This window comes from Ambystoma mexicanum, chromosome 2p (assembly GCF_040938575.1).
Source record: "Ambystoma mexicanum isolate Mex_15411 chromosome 2p, UKY_AmexF1_1, whole genome shotgun sequence".
NCBI lineage: Eukaryota > Metazoa > Chordata > Amphibia > Caudata > Ambystomatidae > Ambystoma > Ambystoma mexicanum.
Genome location: NC_090923.1, coordinates 663,327,767 through 663,343,571, shown reverse-complemented (window position 1 = coordinate 663,343,571; position 15,805 = coordinate 663,327,767). Strand labels below are relative to the sequence as shown.

Sequence of the window (15,805 nt, the reverse complement as noted above, 5' to 3'; positions counted from 1 at the left end):
GGTGTATTTCCTTTGTGGTACTAAGCCTCGATATTTCTTTGGCCTTTCAGGAGGTTCCAGGAGGGCGAGGGGTAAGTGGGAAGCATCAATGGATGATAAACTAGCAGGAGGCATCGGGGGCCAGCACCCCCATCCTCCGCTTCCCTACCCTCTCCTGCGAGCAAGAATGCTGAAGACTCAGACGAGGAGCAGGGGATGTACCCTCTACGGGAGCTAAAGGCAGTAGAAGGAACAAGTTACTTACCTGTCACTATTGTTCTCCAGCATGGGTCTGGCATGGATTTACATGCTCATGAATATTCCCTGTCGTCAGGCTGGGAATCCTCGGTAAAAGAAAAACAGTTTCACTTTCACTTACCAAAGAGTATTTCTCCTATAAACCAATCACTGTCCTCTGGGTCATACTGCCCTCAGTCAATGACAGTCCTCTCCCTAAGCCCCTCTTCTGGCAGCCAACTTCAGATTTGGTAAGCACGTAAAGTGGCAGTATGACCAGGAAGAGCCACAAAGGGCAAGGAGGGATGGTTTGCATGTCATTCCATGCCAGACCCATGCAGGAGAACAAAAGTAAGTTGTTCTGTCTCCAGCATGGCGTCTGTCATGGATTTACATGCTCATGAATAACAAATACACAGCAGTACAACATTACACAACCACGGGAGGTGGCAAGGCTCAACAGAAGCAATTCACCCTTACAGCTTGAACAGACTCACCTCAAGCGAATAGGTTTGCGTAGCACTGCTTGGCCGACTCTGGACTCCTCCCTGGAATCCCTGTCAAGGCAGTAGAACTTCATGATGGTGTGCTTGGACCTCCACGTAGCAGATATCCAGCAGGGGCACACCAGCCAGGAACGCCATTGTCGCAGCGATCACTCTGGTGGAATGGGCCCTCAGACGGCTGGGCAGCGGTCGGTTCATTTACCAATGACATTGCATGATGCTTCCAGAGAGCCACCTTGAGATGGAAGCCTTGGACAAGGCCTTCCCATGGTTCACAGGACCAAAGTTCATGAACAGCTGTAAAGTCGTTCTCTTTGTGCGTGCCACGTAGAACTTCAGGGCATGAGCAATGTCCACCGAGTGCAAGGCCTTCTAAGCCAGAGACAAAGATTTCGGGAAAAAAATAGATAACATCAAAGGTTCATAGAGGTGGAATTCTGACAGAACCTTCATCTTGAAAGAGGGGTGCGTCTGCAGCACCACCCTCGATTCGTGGAAAATCAGGTATGGCTGTTTGCAGGATAGGGCCTGTATCTCACCCACCCTCCTGGCGGAGATGATGGCCACAAGGAAAGCCATTTTCCACAAGAAGAACCTGAGAGGGGCATGATGCATAGGCTCGAAGGGGGCCCCCATAAGCCTCGTCAGAACCACAATGAGTTCTCATGCTGGGGCAGGCGCCTTCACCGGTGGGAAAGATCGAAAAAAAGTCCTTTGAGGATCTCCTTGACTGGCCAATGAGACCAAAGTAAAGACCTTCCTGGAGACCTGGTGTAGCAGGAGATAGCCGCCAGATATAAACTCGTAAACTCGTAAACCTTCTGAACCTTGGCTTTCCCCTCACCTCCTGTCCATGCGTCGCCTCCTACGCCGCCTCGAGCGTCGTTGGCTCAAATTCCCCTAATTATCTAACCAAACCTCCTATTTCTCTTAGCACTCTCTATATGACTCCGGCCTCAGCTCGGCTAAACGTTCCTACTATTTTAACCTTCTCCACTCCCAAGCCTCTCATCCTCCCTGCATCTTTCAAACCTTTTTGCATCTTCTCTCCCAACCCACTCCTGACCCCTCAGCTATGTCTCCCCTCTCTCCTTCTGACTTGGCTGACTTCTTCTCTTCCAAAATTCTTTCTCTTCGCCAAAACATTACTTCCTCCCCTTCTTATTCCCCTCCCCCCATTTCCCCATTCCCCTCACTCCCCCTCAGCTTGTATGTCTGACTTATCTCCTGTCACTCCTTCTGATGTTTCCCTCCTCCTGCCCAAATCTCATCCTACTGCTGCCCCTTCTGATCCACTCCCCACTGTCCTTATTCCGAAGATTTACCCTCTTCTCATTCCTTACTTAACCTCCTTCTTCAATATCTGTCTCTCCTCTGCTACCTTCCCTTCCGCCGTCAAGCACGCTACTATGATCCCTATCCTGAAGAAACCTTCTGCTAACCCCCATCTTGCATCCAACTTCTATCCAATCTCACTTTTTCCATTCCTCTCTAAATTACTTGAACGCTTAGTCTATTCTCAGCTCTCTGCTTTTGTTGCTAACCTTTCTCTCCTTCCCCCCTCTCAATCTGACTTCCGCCCTAAACACTCTTCTGAGACCGCTCTCACTTATGTTCTCAACTTCCTCCTCACTGCTCGCTATTCTAAGCAATCCTCAGTTCTCATCTTCCTTGACCTCTCTGCTGCCTTTGATACCTTTGATCACCCCTTACTTCTCAACACTCTTTCGTCTTTTGGTTTTAAAGGTTCTGTCCTCAACTGGCTCTCTTCTTACCTTTCCTGCTGCTCTTTTGCTGTCTCCTGGGGTGGTTGTACCTCCTCTACTCTTCCCTTGGACTACAGTGTACCCCAAGGCTCTGTTCTTGGCCCTTTCCTATTCTCTCTTTACACCTCCCTTCTCGTCCCTATTATCTCTTCCTTCAGAATTTCTCACCATTTCTACACCGATGACACCCAGCTTTTCCTTTCCTTCTCTTCCTTCACTCCTGACCTCCACCTTAATCTCTCTTACTGTTTTACTGCCATTAAAAACTGGATGTCATCCCACTTTCTCTCTCTCAACACTGATAAGACTGAAATCTTATTCTTCCCCTCCAACACTCTTCCCCCACTGTCTCCCCTTCCTTTTATTCATTTTCCCCACTCTAATCTTCATTTTTCTGACCATGCTTGTTATCTAGGTATTTACTTTGACTCCTCCCTCTCCTTTACCCACCATATTTCTCTTACCTCTCGCGCATGTCGCTACCACCTTTTCAATATCCGTAAAGTCTGCTCTTCTCTCACCTTCCATGCCACTAAACTTTTAATATTCACCCTCATCTTCTCTCGTCTTGTCCACTGTTCTTCTCTCCTCTTTGGACTCCCTGCTTCCCATTTTTCCCCCCTCAAATCCCTCTACCACTCTGCCATCCGTACCCTCTGTCTTCTCTCTCCTCATGACTCCATCTCCTCTTCGCTTTCTTACCTTGGCTGGCTTTCCTTTCACTCCGAACTTATTTCACTTCCTCTGTCTTGTCTTTAAATCTCTTCACAATCTTGCTCCCCCATATCTCTCCTCTCTCCTTTCATTCTACACTCCCTCCCGCTCTCTCCGATCTGCTGACCTCTTCCTACGCTCTGTTCCCCCACCCCCATGTGCCTCCTCTCCTTTCCGTTGCTTTCAGCTCCTTGTCCCCCTACACTGGAACTCCCTACCTCTCTCTATCCGCTCCATCCCCACCTATTCCCCCTTCCGTGCTTTCTTAAAATCTCTTATTCTCCACTTCCCACCCTGATACTCCTATCCCCTCCTTTCACCTTCTTCTTTCTTCCCTCATGCCCTCCCCTTCTTACCTTTCTCTTCCTGCTCCGTTTCCTCTTATGTTTCCTCCCCTCCTCTCACATCTTCATTCTATTCCTCTTCCTGTCTCCCTCTTCCTTCCCCTTCTTCACCCCCTCCTTTCTCATTTATCTTCTTAGGCAAATTGTTCTACTTACTGTTTTACTGGTTTGATTCATGTTCTGTAATGTGCTTCTACTGTTTCATCTTCAATGTATTCTTGTTATAATGTAAAGCGCTTTGGTGTAAAGCGCTATATAAACATAATAAATACAAATACAAATATACTTTGATCGAGGCATATGCCAGGCCAGTCTTGGCCAAGGATAGCAAGTACGTAAGAATCTGCGGGGCTGTAAACCTCAGAGGGGTAATCTTCTGCGACCGGCACCACGTAGCGAAGCGCTTTCACTTGTGACCATAGCACTTCAGAGTGGATGAAGCACTGGCCTTGGCGAGGACCTCCCTGCAGTCCACCAGCAACTCATATCCTCCAAACTCTAGGGCTGATGAACCAAGCCCTCAGGTTGAGCGATCCTGGGTCGTGATGCAGGGTTGCGCCTCCATCTGTGGTGAGAAGGTCCGGGACCACTGGTAGCTTGACCGGTGGCGACGCTGACAGGCTGAGAAGGTCCGCGTACCTAATCTGCCATGCCAGGGCGATGAGTATCATCCTGCACTGACACTGCCCGAGTGTGTTGATGACATGTAGCAGGAGCAGCAACAGAGGAAATGAATACAGAAACATCCCTTCCCAGGGGAAGGGGAACGCATCCTCCAGGCTCCTCGGCTGATGGAATCTGCTGGAGAACTTCTGGCATTTGGAGTTTGCCGCTATTGCAAACAGATCGATCTGTGGCCTGCCCCACTTGGCGAAGATGCGGTCCACCTGGTCCTGCCAAAGTTCCCACTCGTGGCAGATGCGCAACTCCCTGATGAGGTAGCCCGCAATGGTGTTCTTGACTCCCGCTAAGGAACATTTCTTGTCCGATGGCCCAGAGCCACACTTCCTAAGCTTCCCTGGAGAGGGCCGGGGATCAAGTGCCCCCTTGTTTTCTGATGTAGAACATCATGGTGGTGTTGTCTTTGAAGATCCTCACTACTTTGCCCTTCAGAGATGGAAGGAACGGATTGAGGGCCCAGAACACTGCCCGTAACTCCAGGATGTTGATATGGAGATCCTTCTCCTCCGGCAGCCACAGGCCTCTGGGGTGCAGACTTCCGGTTTGGGCTCCCAAGCCTTCCAGGGAAGCGTCCGTCATGACCGTTTCCTGGAATGGAGGGTTCTGAAACCCTGTGGCATGGGCGATGTTCGAGCGGTCGCCCCACCACCTTATCGCCCGACGGAATTTGTCATCCAGAGTGATCTTGTCCACAAAGTTACTCAGTGAGCTTCCAGGAACTCCTGAAGTGGTCGCATCTGTAACCTGCAGCGCCGGATGAGGTAGATGCTGGACATCATGCCGAGCAACGACTTGATGGTTTGCACCGTGGCCATCTTCATCGACAACAGCTGCTGCACCTTCCCTTGAATGGTTGCTACCCTCTCCTCTGAGGGTGATGCCAGGCAGGACACTGTATTGAGTCTGGCTACCAGGAGCAGTGCATTCTGCGATGGTGTCAAGCAGGACTTTGGATAATTGATGGAGAATCCCAGATCGGTCAGTCACTTGATGGCCGCCTCCGTGTGTCCGAAGGACATCTCTTGCAAGCGTGCCCGGAAGAGCCAGTCATTAAGGTACGGGTATATGTGTATCCCTCATAGATGTAGATGGGCTGCCACCCATGCCAGGCACTTTGTGAACACCCTGGGGGCCGACTTCCAGCCAAACGGTAGGGCCTTGAACTGGTAGTGCTGTCCCTGGAAGTAGGCATCCTCCAGGTCCAGCGATGTCAAGAAATCCCCTCTTTCCCGTTGGCCGAGCACGTGCTGCAACGTGACCATCCTGAATTTGAAACTCGCAGGTAAAGAATGGGCCTCCAGCCTCCTGTCTTTTTTCTTACCAAGTAGACAGCCGGAGCCCCTGAGTTGCTGGGGAACCAGCTCTATCGCCCCTTCGCAGCATGGACCATACTTCCTCTAAGAGCTGAGAGACATGCTGCTCCTGACAGGCAACCAGCGGGATCCGTGGACATCTGTGCTGAAATTCCAGGGTATGTCCTTGGGTGAGAGCGTCCAGTATCCATCTGTCGTGGTGATTTTTTCCCACTCGCTGACAAACCTCATCAGATGGCCTCCCACCGGGGTGCATGGGTGGGGGTCCGATATCTTGGCCGGTTCAGGCTTGCTTGGGCGCCCTGCCTTGCTGGCGATGACCATGCTGACCAGCTCCTCAGTAGGCCTGGGAACGGCCTCTGTGGGCTTCCTGGGTCGTGGATCTGGAAGGCTGGCGGTACAAGAAGGAGAAACCTTTCGACGACCTGCCCGACTTTCCTCTGGAAGAACAAAATGAAGAGCAGTGCTGTTGGAGAGTGCCCATGGCACGGGCCGTTTCCGTATACGCCATCTCCATTAAAAGGCATGTCCAATACCTTCGTTTGGACCTCCTGATGGAAATTCGTGGCCTTCATCCGGCCTTGGCCACAAAGGCAGACACTGTTCCCCATCTGGCGAAACCCTGTGTCGGCAACGTCCAGTGCCACTGTGATGGTGTTATCCGACGTTATCTCTCCCTCCTGGAAGAGGGCAATCCCTTCTATCCTCTTATCGTTGGGGAGGAACTCCAGAATAGGACCCACCTTGTACCACAGCTCCCTGTTGTATCTGGCTAGGATCACTAGTGCGTTGGCCGCCTTGATTACCTTTCTCCCCATGGCATTCAACTTCTTACCCTTACTGTCTGAAGGGACTGAAGACGATGCGGATGGGTTAGATGACCACCTCCTTGCGGTCACCCAAACCACCAAACCCATTGATGGTTGCGACCTCAGGCACTTGGGGGCGGATTCCAGTACCCGGTAATTCTTCTCCAGCCTAGCTCACTTGGCTGGAGCCTTGCAAGGGTTCTTCAAGAGGGACAGGCCCTCCTCCCACACGTCCTCCAGGAGGGGTACCGCCATGATTGTCTTCCTCTTGACCTCATGCCTCTGGTGGTGTTCCCAAAGGGTACTCTATATAATTCTGCCTAACATGGGCCCCCAAGGATGAGGCGCCGTTGCAGGACTTAGAAGCCCGCTCTGCAGACCGACCGGCCTTGGGTGAGGCATTCCCCTGCTTGGTATACGGGGCAGTAGCTTTGGCGTTCAGCCACACCCCCAGTCTACTGTGCCTGTCCTTTGTCGTTTTCTTTCAGAATCTGCGAGATATCTCACAATCTCCTTCCGTGTGTTCCGGATGCAGGCAGCAGAGGCATTGTAGGTGCTTGTCCTCCACAAATACATTTCGGAGCTCGCACTAGGTGCAGGGCTTGAAGAGGGGTCTTCCTTCTTTCTTCTGCTCCGTCATGGTCAGAGGATACGAAGAAGGCCTGACGGCCTTCTGGAAACTTCAATGATCTTCGCTGTTGAGGGGCACTGAACTTCACTGACAATGGATCCCCGCTGTTGGCAGATGGCAGATGGCAGATAGAGAGAAGAGCACACAGGCTCTTATGGAACAAAAATAGAACCTTTTTCGAGCAAAACTCGAGGACTCCCAACACTGAAGCGTGCAGTAAAAATCTAAAGATGGCTGCCAGAGGAGGGGCTTACGGAGAGGACTGTCATTGGCTGGGGGCAGTATGACCCACAGGACAGTGGTTTGTTTATGGGAGAAATACAGTTTTATAAGTAAAAGAGAAACTGTTTTCTTTTACCGAGGATTCCCAGCCTGACGACGGGGAATATTCATGAGCATGTGAATCCATGCCAGACCCCATGCTGGAGAAGGGTATTCAAATACAGTGTTTCAGCCACCACCAAATACCAAGGAGGAGGGGCAGAAAGGGATCAGGCAAGCGACCAGCGAGGTGCCGGAGGAGGGGCTAGAGGGCATAGTGTGAGAAACCTGAGGGTATTCTCCCGAGTAGACCTTGAGAATCCCTTATTTATGTGGCCAGGGAAGGGCTGGCGCTCTCAGATCCCAACCCTTGGGGTGGATGAGCGAGGGAGGATCGCCTGGGTTGGGCAGCCCGGGGTTATGGCTCTGGGAAATAACCCAGCTGAGACGCAGTATCATACCGGGGAAGAAGGAGAGGAGGGCGAGATCCCTGAGACCTTTGTAGGCTGTACCATATCTGCCTCCCTTCCTCCCATTGAATCTCTCTTACCCAAATCCACTGACCCCCGACGGATATAACAAATCCCCTAGGATCCCAAACCCTGTTCCATTCAGGAGCCATCTCCTCCAGAATCCATGTTGTCCAGTTTCCTACCCGCATACTCCCAATCATTCTTCTCCACATCTCTCTGATAATTCCTACCTGAACACCCAATTTACCTTGACCAAACACTACCGTTCCTACAATCCCCTCTGTTCATCTCACGATCCCGGCTATTCTTGTTTGATTCACAAACCCTACCAATCCCATCCTTCTGATTATCCTTTGTCGAAATCCCAGTCAAATATGACCAACCACTCAGTTCACAAAACCCATCCTTCTGAGTTTACCAACCCTCCCAGTACAATTCCCTATAACACATCTTCCCCGCCCTACCCCGCAGGATACTCTGACATTCCAACCCCCCCTTTTACAACCTAAACACTTTCTCATCTCACACCGTAGAAAACAACGGACTAATACTAGACCCATTCACCTGACATGTCCCAATGCAAGGGTCAGGCAACTGACCAGAACCACACACACCTGACGGCCCTTTCCTTTCCCCACAGAGATAAAAGGTGGAGCACAAGAGCATGGGGGGGCCAAGGCAGACCACACGACGAGACAGCTAATCAAACACGGCAGGAGAAAGGCAGTGAGAATCCAGAGGGTGACAAGGAGAGAAGCGACCTTGCCCTTTTCGTCTCTTTTCGTCCCAGGCCTGTGTAACCTCTGTGGAAGGAATTGTAAGACTGTGAACAATAGCTAACGTGTGTTGCAGCAGATGTCAACGGTACATGGAGCACACCTACGCTGATAAGCAGGACTGAGAGAGACGCCTGCTACCATGGTACCGGCCTTGACTCCATATATTTAGGGAAAGCCAAGCGGTTCATCACAGCCGGTGAGTCAAGGGGAGAACTGATAGGAAACCGAACTGTGCTGAATGAAAGTCGCAAAGTGGCATATTAAAAATAGTTGAAAGAACTGTGAAATTGTTAAGGGAAGACCAGCTACAGAGGGGACTGGCACCACGTGGGTGCTGACTCGAGAAACTCTGGTTGATCCCGTGTTGATAGAAACTACAGATACCAGAAAGCCGTAGGGGAGCCGCCAAGACATATCAAAGTGGTCAATCAGGGGTCCAGCAAAAACCCTGTACAGTCAAATTTCTTTGACCGGCAATCTATTGAAAATGTAAGGGAAGTGAATCCCACATCAAGATAAAGGAAAAGGAATTGTAAAGTGGCAAGAGTGAACCCGGCAGAGGGATGCCAATAAAGAGGGGCAAATTCTAAAGTCCCAAGAAACAGTGTGTTGACAAAACTGAACCCGGCAGAGGGCTGTCCACTGAGAACTGTTTAAAAAGACATTAAGATTTGTGAATGCTAGGAAAGCCATAGTGAACCCGGCAGAGGGAGCATGATATTCGAGAGACTCAACCACCGAAGGTCCTGATATCGATAGGAACTGTTTTTGGCAGGGGGAGACCCAGGGGTGAGAAGACATCACACCAACTACATGTGAAAGCAAGCGAGAGAAACGTCTCTGAATACAAGCCAGAATTAACCCGATGGGAGGGAGGCTGATATTCGAGAGGGGTCTGAGTCCAGAAGAGGGAGACCCAGGGTGAAGAATCATCAACACATTTTATGCTACCTTTATACAGGGTGTGGATCCTTAAAATGTCACTCTTATTATTACAGATTCTGTTGTTCAACCTCTCGCCTGCACATTCATCTCTACCGTTCTTTCTCTTTTCTGCCCATTATTCCCCCTGTATACGCATTGTTTCTTCATGCTTGTATGCCTGCCAATGTGTGTGGTACTCCACAAAATGGTGCTCTCATACCTAGCGCCCACTGTCTCCCCCTCCTTACCAGGCTCTCGTATGTGGTGCAATCATCCTTGTCATCGTTGGAGCAGTACATGGGTCGGTGGCCCATAGTGATGATCCACGGATGCTGCTTTCGACACTCTGGTCTGTTGGCTTTCTAGAGAGAGAAATAAACATAAAAAGGAAGAAAGTTAAAGTCCATGTTGTCTCTCAAAATAAAGTTGTGGTTCCATTAGCTCATTATTCTGAAAAGAGAGGGCCAGCAGAAGATTTTTTGCTACACTGGTCAGTATTTGTACATAGTACGTCCCTTTCCGATAGACCTTGCGTCTCAGCAGGGAAAGTATCACTTTTGTGAGACACTCATTGACCCTGGAGCATCTTTGTCAGTCAATCTCTATTAACCAAAGATTCCAAGATCCTTCTCTCTCACCCTCTTCATTTCTCTTTCTCCAGTCAGTGATGGCCCTAGATAGGAGCGTTTACCTGCAAGTCTCTCTCCAACCATCTGTATTGATTAGCGATGAGCTGTGGTCCATAATCAGTGTAGAAGTAGACCTCCGTGGAGAACGAGATTATATGGGCTTGACCAATGTCGTAACTGTAGAAATAAAGCAAGAAAATCCATAGAATACCACGGTAAAAAAAAAAAAAAACAGTACTCTCCTCACCAACAATCCTAACCTAGTGCCTCCCAAGAACCTAATATCCTGAATGTACTAGCACCTTCCTTCCTCCACAATCACACCTGTTACCACCACCCTTTATTTCCTCTGCACCATCATCCTCAAAGCTCTGCCATGTTCCACTTCAAGAAGTCACAGGAAGAGGAACCAGGAATCAGAAACGCTCAAGTATCACCTGACAAATGAAAAATCCCTATGCAGCACCCAGCCCCAAATCCCCATGCTCACCAAAATGGTGAGAATATGTCCCACAGCCAGTTAGGAAGGTTAGGGGATAAGCCTCCATACTGTTTTACACCCCTTGCAATGGTAAACATACCACCCAATTATTAATTGGGAACAAATGGGATTTGTATGGCCAGGGTACATACAAAGTACTGCATGGGGTGAATTAACCATTAACCACATGGTATTTTACAATTAGGCATCTATTCTTTTTAACATACTCTGTGTTTGCCTTTACCACCTGTGATTAGATCTCATGGTGAGCACACAGGAGCGCTGGGATGGAGGTTGCCTCTGTGTTAAGGTGTCCAGATTTTTAAATGAAAAACCGGGACAGGACACCAACATAAAGGTCGGAATACCATTTGATAGTGGTTGCTGACACAAAACTAGGACTACACTTGGCCGAACCTACAAACATGAAAGCACTCTAAAGACAGCACTCACCAACCGGAATCAAACTGCAGGGAGAGCCTCCCAAGAAACATATACACTGAATGCACTATGGCCTTTCTCCATCCAAAGTCACACTCATTCACACCACCCTTAATTTACTCAACATCATCCTCCAAGCTCTGACATTCTCCACTTCAACAAAGACAGTCACATTTGCTCTGGAAGAGGGTACGAGAATCAGAAGTATTCAGGCAGGTTCATCCTAAATACTCCTGTTCCTTAGGCTTTGGTTATTACCCTGTACAGCTTGTATCTTAGCGATCCAACAGCCCTACCCTTGACATACGATGTATAGTACATCCCAATACGTACCTGTGCAATCTGCTCTCAAGTCCCACTGTACATACCTGTACCACAGGCCCTCTGTGTTCCCAGGCATGCTGAATCGATTGCGGTAATTGGAAAAATTGCTGGAGAGAAAGAGTAAGAACAATTAATAATAGAGACCAAAGATACCACACTTAATTCCCTCCAGGACAGAGAACACGTCTTTCGCACTGAGCAAAGAGACATTTCTACTGAGTACTCTCTTACACAGTGCTTTGGTGTTCATTCTGCACAGAACAAAAGCATAGTAACACCCCTTTGATGTCTACATCTCAGTGTGTACATGGTCTCTTCAGGCACAAGATCTGTCTCTAACACATACATCGAGGTCACAATAAACCCTCAGGCCTTAGACCAGCCATACTGAAACCTAGCACAGTCCACTTCACACAGTGACACAACAAAACTACAAGACCATTAGTGGTAGTCTCAATGAGGCCCACTGCATGGCTCACCAGGTCATGACACATCATGAGGCCTCATACTGGCAATACTGAAAGCACTGCCTACAAATCCACAATAAAGACGTTGGGCGTGTTGGCAAGTTACATGAAATGACCAATGATTTCTTTGTAAACTTTTGACTCACTGACCTTTTCATGACATCAAACTTTACGAAATAAAAATAAAGTTAGAGGCAAAAGTGAAATACGCTTCGAATCAGACTAGAAGCAGGAGAACAATTGCTTGGGAGGAGAACACGTGTAAAATGCCAAGCATTTGGTGTATCACCATGCTGAAGCAAATTAAGTGGCTTCTATGCTTTGTATACACTAGAAGTACTGATTCCAGACTTTATTTTACACGATTTAATGATAAAAAGGCTGGTTACAATGTTGTGACAGAGTTGGACTAGAAGGAGGCTCTATTTCATGGATTCAAATTCTTTTGCTGTCGTTTCTTTTTTCCCATTGGGCAACATCCACATTTGTCCACTTACCTTTCTCTTGAGGATGATGGTAGCTCCACCATTGGGGCCTTACTAGGTAATAACAAAACTATAACGTGTACAAATAATGTGATTTGCCCTTGTTAAAATGGTCTAGTTTAGGGAGGACGTGAGGTTTATAGTATCTCCTGCACTTGGTCTGGCCTTGATCCGCCTCTGTTTTCTAGATTCTTTTGGTTGTTCGCAGGGGCAGGCCTTACCTTTAATCTGTTCATGTTCACAGTAAGGCGATTCATTTAGTTCACCCGTGTTGCAGTTGTTGTACCACACTGTCTCTGAATAGTCACTAGAAAGCCAGCCGCTCATCTCATTATTTGATCATCAAAAAGGCTCATTGTTCCTGTTCCTGCATCTCTTATTACAATGGCTTTTAGTATTTGCAGAAGCACATTCTAAAGGAATTACTTCTGGTGTGTGACGGGTCAGAAGAAGGATGCAGACTCTTAGAGGACATTTGAAAGCTGTTTTTATTAAAGAGTAAGAATATGGCCTAACTGTCTCTATTGCTATGAGGTGTTCCCTACCTAACAAACCAAGGTTCTCGTCAGTCGTCTGTGAACATCCAAAAGGATTTGTCCACTATTCTAACAATTATAGGCAGGGGAATGACTCCCTTCTCCTGGGCTTCGCTTCTTGTAAACTTATTTTTCCACCGATTTGTCACAGGGGATATAGCGACATCAAATGTAATAAAAAACCCTTTTTTGGATTTGCATGTGTCTGATGGATTTATTTTTGTAAGCGAATTGACTTTTGCCAGATCAAAGAGTGTTCTGTCTAGAGCATTTGATAACGCCTCCAGTTATGGTTCTGGCAGCCCTCTTGTAGAGACAACATCCCTCCATGTCTATTGTGTTTTTAGTAATTATACTTTATTTATTGGAGTTGACTAAATCGCTTTAACTGGACCTGCCACAAATATGGGATTGTGCTTAACGTATTTATTTTTGAATGGATTCAGATGGCCACTATCTGGAGATACGCTTTGTAGGTTTAATGTTCAAGCGTCACTGTATTTGCAGAAATAAACTGTAATATATCAATAATGCTGCAAGTTGATAAATATGAAGCTAGAGACATGAATTAAGACTATTTTCGAGCCCTGGTGAGCATGCAGATTGAAACGCTGTTGGGTAAGATTTCCACAGAGCTGGTAAATCTTCCTTTTCTGGTTCAACCCCAGAACGTTTTGCTTTTCTAGTGGGATATTTTTCATTAATACCTCAGTGAGTGGGAACCTTTTTCCACACTCACCTAATCTTTAACTCTTTTTATGGGTGTCATTTTTAAGACTCTCCATAGTGTCTTTTTAAAGTTATCATGTTTAACAACTTATTGGCAATAAGTGCCTATTGTTGCTGGGTTGCCCTAGGAGCTCCCCATTTAACTTTCTTGTGCTAACCTTGAGTGAACTACAGTTCCCAAGGGTAGAAAGGATCTTTGGATCCCTTTTATATTTTATTCTGTGAAGCTAGCACACCCCACCTTATGTGGCGTGCTGGGGAGATACAATGTATCCCTTTCATGCTAAAACTGTAACAATTCTGTTACAGTGACAAGCTTACCTTTAATGGCTGATGGCATTGATACCTTTTACTAATTTGGTGCACCTTTACCGCGGGCTGTGGTCACAGCTGCAGTAAAGGCAACGAAGGGTGCTCATTTTACCAAAATGGCCCCTGTCTTCTTTTTCTGCCATTTTAGTGTTTCTTGTCATTTCTTGTTCCTTCCCCTGACATCCAGGGTGGGAAATTCCTTTGTGTGTGTTTTGTCTTTGGCGGGAGTCCCCTGGACACCCCACCCAGGCTCCAGTCAGTCTGTAAGCACAGGAAGTGGGGGAGGAGTCCAAAACTTCCCCATCCTTTGTCTTACGCCTTGCTTCAACTGGAAAAAATTCCAGTGGTGGGCTGGCAGTCCTGATTGGACAACCAGATGCCCCTTTGTTGTAAAATGCAGGGAGAGAATGCAGAGGTTGAGCTGTAGTTCCTGATAAATACTGGAAACCTGGAAGTTGAAGTCATGTCGATCACTGGAACAGAAAACTGAAGAGGATGACAAAGGAAAAGCAGCAGAGATGATTTCCAGCGACCGGAGAGCCTGCTGTGTAACCGGAGCCTGCTGCAGCCCTTCCTTCCAATCGACCTGTAGTCTGCGAAAACGAGGACCTGAACCCAGAGCCTGGTGAGGCCCACTAGACTCAAGAAGACCTGCATTTTGAGCCATCACACGGGTTGCTGCGACCTTGCCTTCTTGCAATACCCCAATACCCTGGGACCTCCAGCCACTGTGCGGTGCGCAGTCTTCCGAACTCCGAATCTCACTGAAACTTTGTGAGCATCTTGGTCTATCTCCAGAGGCACAAATCAAGTCTGAAAAGTCCCCTCATAAGAGTGCTGGACCTTTAAAACGACGATAATTCAACTGCAATTTTCTGTCTTCTTCTGTGCTCCTTGAAATGGCGCCAGAACCGCATTCAGCCATGAGAAAAATCTTGCCCAGAGCCTTCTTCATTGATCCCTGCTTCAAAGTACCTACTGAGGTCTGAGTTCAGTCTCCAGAACAAAGAATCCACTGACCGGGTACTTGGCTGCAGTCCCTGAACTTCTCCTGCTGCAATCTCTTCTTCATTGCTGAGGTACTGTGTTGGCTTGGGTATATACTTACCTTAAGCCTGTTGGGATTTCTGTGTAGCTTTGGGGTGTTTTCTGTGACTGGGAGGTCCCTCGTCCAGTGTACCCCGTCCCACTGCTAGAATCCTGCTGGGGTGTCTTCTGTGAAGCCCCCGGGACCTCTTCTAACTCTAAAAGTACTCACCTGTTTGCCCAGTTTTCCTAAGGAACTCTGACTTTTGCTACTAGAAAACTTATTTTAACACTGCCTGTTGGTCACTAGTCCTAGTGACCCCCCTTCTGCCGCTGAAAACACTCATGCTCCAAGAATAAGGGAAATACTTTGAAGGGATTGGGACTTCTGCCTAGAAAAGAAATCAAGTTTTTTACTTACTTGAAAAGAGTTGGTTGGTAACTGTAATTCTAAGAGTGAACAGTTACAAAAGTTCTTACTGATCTTGAATGTGTGATGCACTATTCTTAAAAAAGGTTAACATCTTTTCTTCCTTAGCCACGGTTTTGCCAGTCTGATAGAAAGTAGATGTAAAGGTATTTTACTCTCCTGTGATTAGGTTGTGCCTCTTTACAAAAGTACTGTGTTGGTTTCACCATATTATTCCTGTGGGGTAATTGTATGAGTGTCCTCCAACTGTTGGTATCACCAGGTTAGTCCTGTTAGGATAACTGTATGAGTGTCCCCCAACTGGGTCTTGCTTCCCCTGACTTGCTGCTAGCCTATCCTTAATAAGTCTACATTAGGTTGCTGCCTACCTAGAATAACTATTCAGTAAAGTGTGACATTGGGTTTTACTTTCCCCTTCATTGTGAAGTTAAAGTATGTGGGTTTTACTTACCTTGTGTTACCTGTGTGCCACCCAAAATAAGTTACCATAGTTATTGCTTACCTCAATCTGGGGTTCCCTGATTTCAA

At 47.7% G+C, this 15,805-nt stretch overlaps 2 protein-coding genes across 6 annotated transcripts in view; one reads left to right on the top strand and one right to left on the bottom strand.

Annotated features, from left to right (window-relative positions):
- The window catches only part of LOC138566665 (uncharacterized), a 508,561-nt gene that overhangs the window by 233,749 nt on the left and 259,007 nt on the right, over positions 1-15,805 (top strand). The gene's annotated exons all lie outside the window — the stretch shown is intronic.
- ACP7 (acid phosphatase 7, tartrate resistant (putative)) overlaps positions 1-15,805 on the bottom strand; it is a 282,088-nt gene that overhangs the window by 106,972 nt on the left and 159,311 nt on the right. For all 5 annotated transcript variants that reach the window (XM_069644229.1, XM_069644231.1, XM_069644232.1 and 2 more), the window contains 3 exons: positions 11,337-11,399; positions 10,109-10,223; positions 9,666-9,779 (listed from right to left, as the gene is read on the bottom strand). In XM_069644229.1, coding sequence (XP_069500330.1) covers positions 9,666-9,779; positions 10,109-10,223; positions 11,337-11,399 — 292 coding nt within the window. The remainder of the gene's footprint in view (positions 1-9,665; positions 9,780-10,108; positions 10,224-11,336; positions 11,400-15,805) is intronic.